Raw genomic sequence first — 10,499 nt, 5'->3', positions numbered from 1 at the left:
GTGTGTGTGTGTGTGTGTGTGTGTGTGTGTGTGTGTGTGTGTGTGTGTGTGTGTGTGTGTGTGCGTGCAGACCTGATGAGGGTGGTCCAGCAGGAGCGTCCATCCAGGCATCGCAGGTAGCAGCTGATGGTGGTTTTCTTAAACTGCTTGATGTCGTCCAGCTCCTCCTCCTTCATGTCGACGCGCTGAGCCACAAACAGCTGCATCAAGTTGAACAGCTCCTCCACCGCCTGCAGGGGGCGACAACAATCAGCAGAGATCCACTTTCCCTCCATGCTTCCATCATCGCATTATGTCTCAAAGGACCCGATGATGTTAGGTAAGTTATCGTCCGCTAGTATGTCGGCTACGGAACAGCAGGGAAAACTCAAAGAAAAAGTAACAGGCAATTTAATGGTGGACGAGAAAATTAAATTTTCCAAACAGTGAATGCAGCAAAGAAGAGAGAGAATTTAGTTTTTTTTTTAATAAAGTCATAATATTACAAGAAGATTAAAACGAGATAAAGATGTGATACAAGAATAAAGTCGGAAGATCCTGAGAGTAGTTGGACTAATAAAATAAAATGCAATAATATGCAAATATCTGCAATAGTACAAGATTAAAGTCCAATCAATACAAAAGTAGTCGTAGTGATACAAGAACTAAATAATTATAAAGTCAAAACAATACAAGATTAAAGTTGTATTATGATAATAAAGTTGTAATAATACAAGTTTGAAGTCGAAATAATTCAAGATTAAAGTTGAAATAATATGAGAAGTTGTAATGTTACGAGAATAAATTTGCAAAGTTGGAATCTAATGAGAATAGAGTCGAAACAACATGAGTATAAAGTCATAGTGCTACCAGAAGAAAGTTGTAAAATTATAATAAAGCGTCATGATACGAGAATAAAGTCGTAAAATTACGAAAATAAGTCAAAATGTGAGATAATATGATATATTGCAAAATAATATATCATATTATTACCAGAATAAAGTCGTAATATTATGAGTATTTAGTATTAATTTTCTGAGAACTCCTCCATGAAAAAGTAATTAAATTGAAAAATGCTCAGCATCTTGTAAAGTTACTTTTTTGTATCGATTTTACAAATAATTTTTAACAGATCAGCATCAAATTATCATCACTGCAGGACTTTGAAAGGATCTACTCTGAAGAAAGAACCACAGAGTTTCCCTGCTGGTCTCATCAGAACTAAAATCAGAAAGTCAAATCTATAAAAACTTATTGGCTCCTCCGTCTCCTCACCCCCGGATACTGGCTGGCGTGCGGCGTCAGGTTCTTGAAGGCCCACTGGATGTTCTGGTGCGACGCCAGCTGGCGGGTGAAGGCGGGCGATTGCTCGCAGCACATCCGCAGGATGCCGTAGTAGGCGGGCAGCATGCCCCTGTTGAACAGCACCACCTCCTGGTCGTCGTGATCCGCCAGGATGTAGTTGAAGGCGATGTTCTTGGTCACCACGGGGTTCTGCACCACCAGCCTGACGTTCTCGGGACAATCCACACACACGTTGTACCAGAAGGACAGCAGCGCCTGCTTGTTGTGGTTAGTGGCGATGGCCGGCTCCGACAGCTTCGGCTGGAAAAGAAAAAAAACAAAACATGAGGCCAAAACTGGTGGCAGCACAGGTTTATGTGCAAATCATAAACTAGGGCTGCAGCTAAATATTATTCTGACACTGAGCTAAAACTATGCAACCCGAGTTCTGTGTGCAACATATTTACAGAAAAAGTTTATTTTTTTCATCTTGAATGGAAAATTATAATTTGTTTGTTCAGTTTTGGCTCAACAACTCCTCTGAATATGTTATTTGAGCAAATGACCTTTTTTTAGCCTGCACAGCATACTCCATGTAACAATCAATTACTAAAATAGTTGACAATTACTTCAATAATCAGTAATACATGTTATTTAGAAATGTGCAGCTCAAACATAAATATCAAGATTTGATAAACTGTATCAGATTATAGCATAAGCTAATTTACATCTGCAGTCCTGTGGAAGGTTACAAAAATGGATATACAATAATAAAATAAAACTAAAAATATAACATTACAGGCTGCTTTCTAATCAAAGTACACAAACAGACTTAATCACTGGCGCACACACAGTTAACGTTTACATATCTGAGCTGTCTTTAACAATATTTTATTTTCAAATTAAACTAAGATTTGAGAACTGGATGATGAACTACCTGGAACAGGTTCCACAGGTCCATGAAGTATCCGGAGAACATGAGTTTCTCCGTCTTGGAGATGAGGCAGTAAGTCATGAAGCTGAAATATTGCACCAGCTTGGTGGTCCCGTGAACGCTGGCGTCCACGTACAGCTTGGCCCGGCCCAGCAGCCCCAGCAGCAGGTTGTAGACCTGATGCAGCACCACGGTGGTGTCGGGGGACAGCGGCAGCTCGCGGGTGGGCAGGTGGAGGGAGCGAGTGGAGCGGAACATCTGGCGGAAGGAGTTACTGGGGATGAGGGAGACCAGGAGGTACGCGGCAGCTGCAGAGAAGACAGACCGACTCAGATTCACCTACTGGACTGTAGATTATTACAACTTTAGCAATTCTTTGGTATGTCTTGTGTTTTATTGCTTTTTAAAGGGGATCTATTATGCAAAATTCACTTTTTGGACATTTTTACAATTCAATTTGAGTCTAAATTGCTTCTGAAAACAGCCCAAGTGCATAAAATATGTGGAAAATGAGCCTTTCAAAAAACCTTCTGAGTGTTGAGTCACAATTGATGGTCACTCTGCTGTTACCTAGCAACCCGAGTGGAACTCCAGCTCGCCGCCTAGCAACCCAAGCTGAGTTCCAGCACGTTTGGTCAGCTGGTTTTACTGCTGTACAATGGCTGCTGGAAAAGTCTAGTGTTTTGTTGTTTCTGGATGTTATCATCCAGAAACACTTGCTGCATTCTTGTTGGTTGTGTAGGAGGCTCAACTAATGCTGTTCAAAGATGTATGGTTTATAATTGTGCATCTGTGTGCTGCTGTGTAAACGTTGAGTTGGGGGCGTGGCTAGCAGCAGCTTACTGGGGTTTAAAGTGACAAGACGCCCAAATAAAGTTCATTCTGAAAGGAGCTAAAAATAGGCAGAACTGATCAGAATAAAATCTTATTATCTAGGAACGATTCTGTGCAAAAAATATATTTTACATGTTTTGTACAGCACATGGGCCTATTCTAACCTGTTCAAAGAAACATGATAGGTCACCTTAAAAGAACTAAAATTAAATTATCTGAAAACAAATGGGAGCAAAATGGTGGCTGCCTCAACAGTAACTTTAATGTTCACTAGCTGGGCTAACACAGAGGGCTCCTCACATGTGCGGACTCGGGGGTAGTTGTGCGCCAGAAGGAAGCGCTCCACCCAGTTCTCCATGTTCTGCAGCACCCAGCTGTGAGCCAGTTTGTTCCTGGGAGTCTGGACGGCCAGCCAGTCCAAACACTGGGAAGGGTTGTACTCGATCACCTGTAGGGAAGCAGAGGGTTGAAACATTAAGGCCAAGTTACAGTCGCACTTTTCAAAGTTTGTGTTGAGCGCCAAGACAACGGTATGTATAGTTAAGGCGTATCTTGGAGACGTAATATCATAAAATGAGCTTTCAGAGGGTTTATAAAACGCCAGTGAGAGGGGAGCTGCTCTGGAAGAGCACCTTCCCAATCGTCCAGTTTGTGTGAACGATGGCGCAGGCGATCTGCATCGAGTGTCAAAAATTCAGAGGCGCCGCGACAGCGTGAGGCTCATGTTACGGTAATTATGATAACACCTTAAGGAGTGATTTGATCGATCAGATCGATTGGCTCTACTTGCCTCCCAGATCCTTTGGAGGATGTAGGAGGCGAAGGAGGGCATCCCCGGAGGTCCGCCTGCGAACTCCATCAACATGGTCAGCAGCTTGAAGAAAGGATTGGCAGCCTGATGGGGAAGAGGGAAACATTTATACCTTTACAAGGAGACGTGGTCAAAGCTCTTTCTTCAGCATGTTTACATTATTTTAATGGGGTGGTATTATGTATTTTCCAGGAACTTAGTGCCATTTTACAGCACAATCGAGTAACTAAGTTGCCTTCAGTTCAAAAATGCTCTTTATATAGCATGTGATTTAAAAGAAATTAGATTTTGTTATTTAACGCCTCTGTCTCTTTAAGAACTCCTGCTCTTTATGAAACTCTGCCTTCAGGAAGTCATCACAACACGGCTCCTCTATTAACCCTTTAACAACGTTTTTACCACCATTTCACTGAGAAATATCTCTATAAGGAGCTCAGCAGATGAGCAGCTCCACCAGGTGTTTGCTAATTGCTGCTGGCTAGTCTGAAGGAGCTGAGTGGGAATGGTTGCTCTATGAGGCAGAAGCTCAGAAACCTGGAAAATGCAGCTCTGAAGAGGAGCCAGGTCCAACCAGGCGTTTTGCACAGCTGAATGGTTGCCATGACGATTACAGGATTTCTCAAACATGCATGAAAGAATCAAAGCAACACTCCAGGTGTGCTGTTGTTGAGGGAGTAACACTATAACATGGTGTAAAAGGTCAATTTTACATCATACTGCCCCTTTAAACAAGAGGATCTTGTTACCTCAGGAGTGAGTTTGGCAATGGAGGTGAAGAGCATCGACACGATCTGAGAAGAAAAACAACCATTAGTCCATTTTTAAAAATAATCTATCGCTGATTTTAAAACTGCTGCTACCACACAAGCAACAGAAACCTACGTGTTCAGCCAGGCGGTTGTTATAGCGACAGAGGCTGAAGATGAGGTTGCAGGTCTGTCTGATGTTGATGCCGTCTCGGATGTGCTGGAACAGGAAGGGGAAACCTTTTCCTCCGGTCAGAGCCGCCATGTCGCTCTGGGAAAGAGTCAGATGTCTGGAGAGAGAGATGTGATTTTTATTTTGATTTATTTATTTTGAACAGATTAATATTCGCTCCGTCGGGTCTCCATCAGCTAGTCGAACCTCTCAGAGCGAGATTGCTCCACAAGCAAAGCGATGAGCGCGATCATCTTCTCCAGAGCAGCTGGACGATATTTCTCCTCTGCTAGAGACAAGATGTCCTCCTCTTCGTCCTCCTCCTCTGCCTCTTCCTCTGACAGAACCTCAACCTGAGGCTGAGGAGGAACAAAGCTCAGTTCATCCCATTACGGTTACCTGCTGGCTGTGCAGTTTTACAGCAAACAGAAGCAGTTATCTGTGTGTGAACTTACATTTTCTGGACCTTTGGTTCCCATGTAAAAGTGCACCATGATGGAAATGGCTTGTAGTGACAACAGGAACTGACTCTGTTCAACACGGGGAAAAGAGAAACAGAAATTTAGCTTTCAGATCTTTGAATGCGTGCTTTAGGTTTTTACTGGCTGAATAAATTCAGCTGGATCGTTTCTCAGCAGGTCACCAGAGAGTTCGATAAAAAAACATAACCATCCATTGATTCAGCGCCGTTGTGCTGAGGCAGAGAAAACGTTTACACCTCGGTGGGCTGAGTGCCAGAATAAACATGAAACGAACCTCTTCCTCCCCCATCTTGGCGAACTCGTAGAGAAAGGCGAAGTACTCGGTCAGGTGTTTGCTGTGAGGCTTGACGCCGTGCTCCATGATGGACAGAAGGGTCTTGACGAATCGAGTGACACAGGATCGACTCCCGATGTCCTCCACGGGGCCGTCCATGTCATCGGAGCTGAACGTACACAAGAGAAGAGAGAGGTGCACTGAAAGTTAGGCACAACACGGCTGATTAATACAAAACTACTCTGGGAAACTAAGTCAGAACCGTAAACTGCTGAGTGTAAAGTATCTATCACACTTTAACGCTGCATTTAAGGGAGGTGTGAATGCACCATTGAACTCTGATGCGAACTAAAAAGGTGAAGTCCAGTTCGCCCACAAAACTGCCGAGGTGAACAAAAGCAGGAAGCAGTGTGTAGTGTGGGGCATTCTGGGTAAATAAACCAAATCAAATGCGCCTGTTTAGTGCTAGAAGGAGAAATGGCTGCACTAAAATCTGATGCCTCTCCATCGTCATTTCATGAACAAATGTAAACCAGGATGTCATTTCCTTCAGTGTTTCCTGCTGCAGCGCCACTACATGCGAGAAGAGGAAAAGGTTTTTCAAAGCATCAACTGAAAATGTAACAAATGCTGCAATTTTGGTCCCCAATCCAATCGAATCTGCCCAACTATCAGGTGTGAAAACAAAATACAAACTGCATGAACTGCACATCATCACTGGACAAGTAAACGACAACAGCTGCAGAATCTCCATCAGCTCAGACGTACCCGTCCTCCATTCCTGGCTGCAGGTACAGGTGGGCATGAACTGGCCGCAGCCTCTGGATGACATGAATGCACAACCTCTGGAACATCTGGAAGACAAAGTTTTACAAATGTTAGAACCAGATAGCACCGTTTAAGCTGTTTGCTAAGCAGATGTTTTTATAATTTTTTATTAAACTTTTATTCAACCAGATAAAACCCCCCACTGAAATCAAGACCTGTGAAATTCAGACATTCAGTTGGATGCATTTCTATTCTTGCACACCTGTCTGACGATCTGATTGGGGCATTTTATGAGGATCTGCATCGGCCACCAGTTATCGTCCGCCATCCGATCCAGAAACCACTGAGGAAGAAAAAAAGCAACTGAACATGTAGGAACGATATTTGATCACATAATACGAGTTGCATGACTTAAATAACTAACAAATTTTGTCCCAAAGTTTAATTAATGAAAAAAGAACAAGAACAAAAAAAGATATCAAAACTAGGTGACATACAAAGTCGTAAAAATGAGGGATTTATGAAATTAGTGCACAGAAAACAAATATTACAGACTAGCAAACCGCGGTATTGATCAATAAGCAAAAAGAACAAACAAGGAAAACAGAAAATAAAACATCAAAAAAGTGAGAGAAAAATAAAAAATATGAACAAATTTAAGGCTCAGTCAAAACACAGAACATAACCAACAAGCTTTTTATGTTGTGTGTTAAATAATACCAACAAAATGCTTTGATCTTTTCTTGACATTTTTTATCCCGGTTTTCTAATATTCCATGTTTTAATTAATTTTAGGATCACACAGATACTTTGGGTAGAAATGGGAAAGAGAAAAAAAAGCCAGAATAAATAAGTAAATAACTTAAGATGAAGGTTCAGCAGAGAATCGTGTTAAAGCTCAAACCTCGCAGGCTGCCTGGTTGTTGTTGAACTGCTTGGTGAGAAGTTCAATCCACTGCAGCATGGTGGGCTGGATGGTGAGAAAGAACAACAGTTAATTTATTCTGAACAGAAACTGAGTATCCATCCACACTGGAGCATACGTCACCTTCTCTTTAGAGTGAATGAAAGTCTCAAGAACAAAAGATGTGCTGAGCTGCAAAAGAAAGAACATGAATAAAAGCTATTTTTAAAAATATATAATTTTTGATGCCGTTCGACGTTTTGTATAAAATTTTACTTTAGTCCATGAACTGACAGGAAGCTGAACAGTTTCTAACCTTTGCGGTCATGAGTGAGACGGCTTTAGGGTCCGGTAAGGTGCTGGGGATGCTGCTGCACAGCTGCCACATGAATCTGAAAACACAGCAGGAAATTAGAAAACAGCGAAGCAAAACGGTGATGCAGTAAAAGTAACAAGACTCACCCAAAATATGTGTGCTCAAAGATGTTTTTGTCCTGCAGAAACTGCATGTTGTCATGCCAAATCCACTGAAAGTGTCGCAGAGAGACTTAAGTGAGTGATGCTCGTCATAAACGTGAGTTAAAATTTAAAACTTAATGGGGAAAAAAATAACTGGCCACCTCGAGCAGATCAGGAGAGACATCAAAACTGAAATCTTTTCCGTTTTCTTCCTCCAGCTCCACTCGCTTGTAGAACAGCATGTAGGCACTGTGTGTCTGCACATCAGATCAGCACATAGATGCTATTAAATCAGTTACATACAGGAAAAAAAATCAAAACAGGAAATGAATTCTTACCTTCTCGAAGGAGAAGTCCATGAACTTGTCGGTGACGGAGTCGTAGGTTTTGGTCTGATGGGTAAATAACAGAATGTGTCAGCGGGACGCAGTGATTTAATTTGTAAAGCAGCTGCGTCTCGTACCGTCATCTCTCCTCCGAAGCACTCGGAGGCCAGCTGGGCCGAGTCGAAGGGCTTCACCTCTGCATCGTTGAACAGATACCTGCAGGTTTTCAGAGACGGATGAGAAACCTGGAAATCCTCATCAGGATCAGGGATGCACCGACCCACTTTATTCACTTCCAATACCGACGTTTGAGGTTTGGCATCAGCAGATACCGATCCGATACATAAACATACATTCATTTACTTAAAATCTTTCTTTCTTTCTTTACTTTTTGTAAAATGAAGATGCATAAATAAATAAATGTGCTGAATTACACCAACAAGCCTGGTCACACATGTAAAAACAAAACTTTAGCTTATCAGTCAGTGCAATTAGGAGTAAAACAGCCAAAATAAATAATAAACTAAAACTGACAAAAGCAACAGATAAACTTCATCAAATCTTTCAAATAGTTCAGAAAGTTTGTCATTACTCAGAGCATAACACTGCAAAAACCCTAAATCCTACCAAGTAAATTTTGGTCTAATTTCAAGTGCAAATATATTTGTACGCTTGGAATAACAAAACTAACTTACAAATAACTTTTCAGCAAGAAACAGGAACTTGTTTTAAGTCAATAATTCCTTAATATTGATGAAAAAGATACTTGTTCCATTGGCAGATTATTTCATGTTAAAAGTCAAATAACCTGCCAATAGGACAACTACCTTTTTAAATCAATAAAGGAATTATTTACATAAAACAAGCCTCTATTTCTTGTGGAAAAGTTACTTTTAAGTTAGTTTTGTCTTATTTCAAGTGTACTGAGATATTTACACTGGAAAATAGACCAAAATTACTTGGTAAGATTTTGTGTTTTTACAGTGAAAGCATACAATTAGGCTGAATAGATCTGCCCTTTTGGATTACCGATCCCCAATCTAGAATTTTCAAATATCGGTACCGATACAGCTATTAACATTGGATCAGTGCGTCTCTAAAAGCTGCAGAGCGTTACGCCAAAGCGCATGTCGACCCTCACCACTTGTTGTTCTTGTAGGCGTGGGGGTTGACGATGTCTCTGATGAAGCTGTAGTAATGGCCGCCGTCCGCGGTGCCCGTGTGCACGGTGACACCGATGAGGTCGTACTCGTAGCTCTCCGTAACGCTCTGCTCCCCCTCTTCCCGAAAACCTGAGGCACAAATCGGAGCAGAAGACGACACAAAGTCAGGAACTAGTTTAATTTTTTAACGTCAGCAAACGGTAAGACGTTACATCGCAGCTACATTTCAAAGTCTAAAACACAAGTTGTTTTTCTACATGGACATTTGAAAACAGGAAAAGTCATGATTCATGCAGGAAAGGGTTAAAACCAGAAACATGCTGAGCATTTTGGTACGAACCCTCTTTGCGCTCTCCTTTGCCCATCAGGAAGTCCTCCGTGTAGGGAGTCATGTCGAGGCGCAGCGGGAAGGAGAAGTGTGTGTTCACCTTCTCCTTCATCATGGTCACCATGTTGAATGTGTACCTCATGGTGTTGAAGCTCAGGATGCGCGGCAGCTTCTTGAAGCAAGCTCTGAGGGACCCAAGATGGCCAGCGGTGAGACGACAGTCGCCACTCATCTCTTATTGTAGGAAGTGCCTGGATTCTCTCACCTTTTCTCTGCGCGGACCTTCTTGCCGCACTGCGAGCAGGTGTACATGTTGTCGCCTTCCAGCGTGTCCTTGATGGTCACCTCGTCCAGAGACTCCTAATTAAGAAACGAGAGCCGGGAACTAGAATGTGATGGCAGTTCTTGGAAGTGAGAAACCCTACGCAGGATCCGAAGCTTACGTAGATGTTCTTCATGTCCGCCACTTGACATCTGACTGTGTAAAACTCCTCTGCAGTCTGACTGACGTGGTCACAATCCTGCAAGAAAAACTAAAATCATTTACAGCCAACTGTCACGTCTTCAAATGAGGCTGAAGCTTTAAAAGTTGACCTCTGAAGCTTTGATTGCAGAAATGTGCAGATTTGATATTAATATCTGTATCGGCCCATATATTGGGAAAAACATTAGATTATTATTGTGTCGGATCCAGAAGGGCAGATCTGTTTAGTCTAATTCTATGTTTTTTATGCTTTTATTACTTATTTTATAATATATCTAGAATTCCTAGTTCCACTTTCTGAACCAATTGAAAGGTTTGTTGCTGTTTATTGTCAACCCGGTATTCAACTGCTGTACTGGCGCAGAGTTAGAAAATTAATTTGTAATTCAATACATTTATGTCTGTGTTTAAAAAAGAAATGCTTTAAGTCAAATCAACATCTTTTCTGGATCATATCAGCCGTTATTCAACCTCTAATATTTGTATTGCATCTTAAAGTAGCTCAATCCTCGCCCAGAAGAGCGAAATGAAAAGCAATTTAAAGAAAGAGA

General features: G+C 41.8%; 1 protein-coding gene across 2 annotated transcripts in view; it reads right to left on the bottom strand.

Moving 5' to 3' along the window:
• The window catches only part of usp34 (ubiquitin specific peptidase 34), a 76,207-nt gene that overhangs the window by 6,871 nt on the left and 58,837 nt on the right, over positions 1-10,499 (bottom strand). For both annotated transcript variants that reach the window (XM_007570485.2, XM_007570484.2), the window contains 23 exons: positions 9,908-9,985; positions 9,730-9,824; positions 9,477-9,649; positions 9,115-9,265; positions 8,111-8,189; positions 7,986-8,039; positions 7,809-7,904; positions 7,651-7,715; positions 7,505-7,580; positions 7,333-7,380; positions 7,189-7,254; positions 6,547-6,627; positions 6,285-6,370; positions 5,517-5,685; positions 5,216-5,290; positions 4,968-5,119; positions 4,725-4,878; positions 4,589-4,633; positions 3,822-3,926; positions 3,332-3,479; positions 2,201-2,505; positions 1,255-1,584; positions 73-230 (listed from right to left, as the gene is read on the bottom strand). In XM_007570485.2, coding sequence (XP_007570547.1) covers positions 73-230; positions 1,255-1,584; positions 2,201-2,505; positions 3,332-3,479; positions 3,822-3,926; positions 4,589-4,633; positions 4,725-4,878; positions 4,968-5,119; positions 5,216-5,290; positions 5,517-5,685; positions 6,285-6,370; positions 6,547-6,627; positions 7,189-7,254; positions 7,333-7,380; positions 7,505-7,580; positions 7,651-7,715; positions 7,809-7,904; positions 7,986-8,039; positions 8,111-8,189; positions 9,115-9,265; positions 9,477-9,649; positions 9,730-9,824; positions 9,908-9,985 — 2,789 coding nt within the window. The remainder of the gene's footprint in view (positions 1-72; positions 231-1,254; positions 1,585-2,200; positions 2,506-3,331; positions 3,480-3,821; positions 3,927-4,588; positions 4,634-4,724; positions 4,879-4,967; positions 5,120-5,215; positions 5,291-5,516; positions 5,686-6,284; positions 6,371-6,546; positions 6,628-7,188; positions 7,255-7,332; positions 7,381-7,504; positions 7,581-7,650; positions 7,716-7,808; positions 7,905-7,985; positions 8,040-8,110; positions 8,190-9,114; positions 9,266-9,476; positions 9,650-9,729; positions 9,825-9,907; positions 9,986-10,499) is intronic.

This window comes from Poecilia formosa, unplaced genomic scaffold (assembly GCF_000485575.1).
Source record: "Poecilia formosa unplaced genomic scaffold, Poecilia_formosa-5.1.2 Scaffold262, whole genome shotgun sequence".
Classification (NCBI taxonomy): Eukaryota; Metazoa; Chordata; class Actinopteri; order Cyprinodontiformes; family Poeciliidae; genus Poecilia; species Poecilia formosa.
The sequence above is the reverse complement of the archived record's forward strand: the minus strand, read 5'-3'. Positions and strand labels throughout refer to the sequence as shown.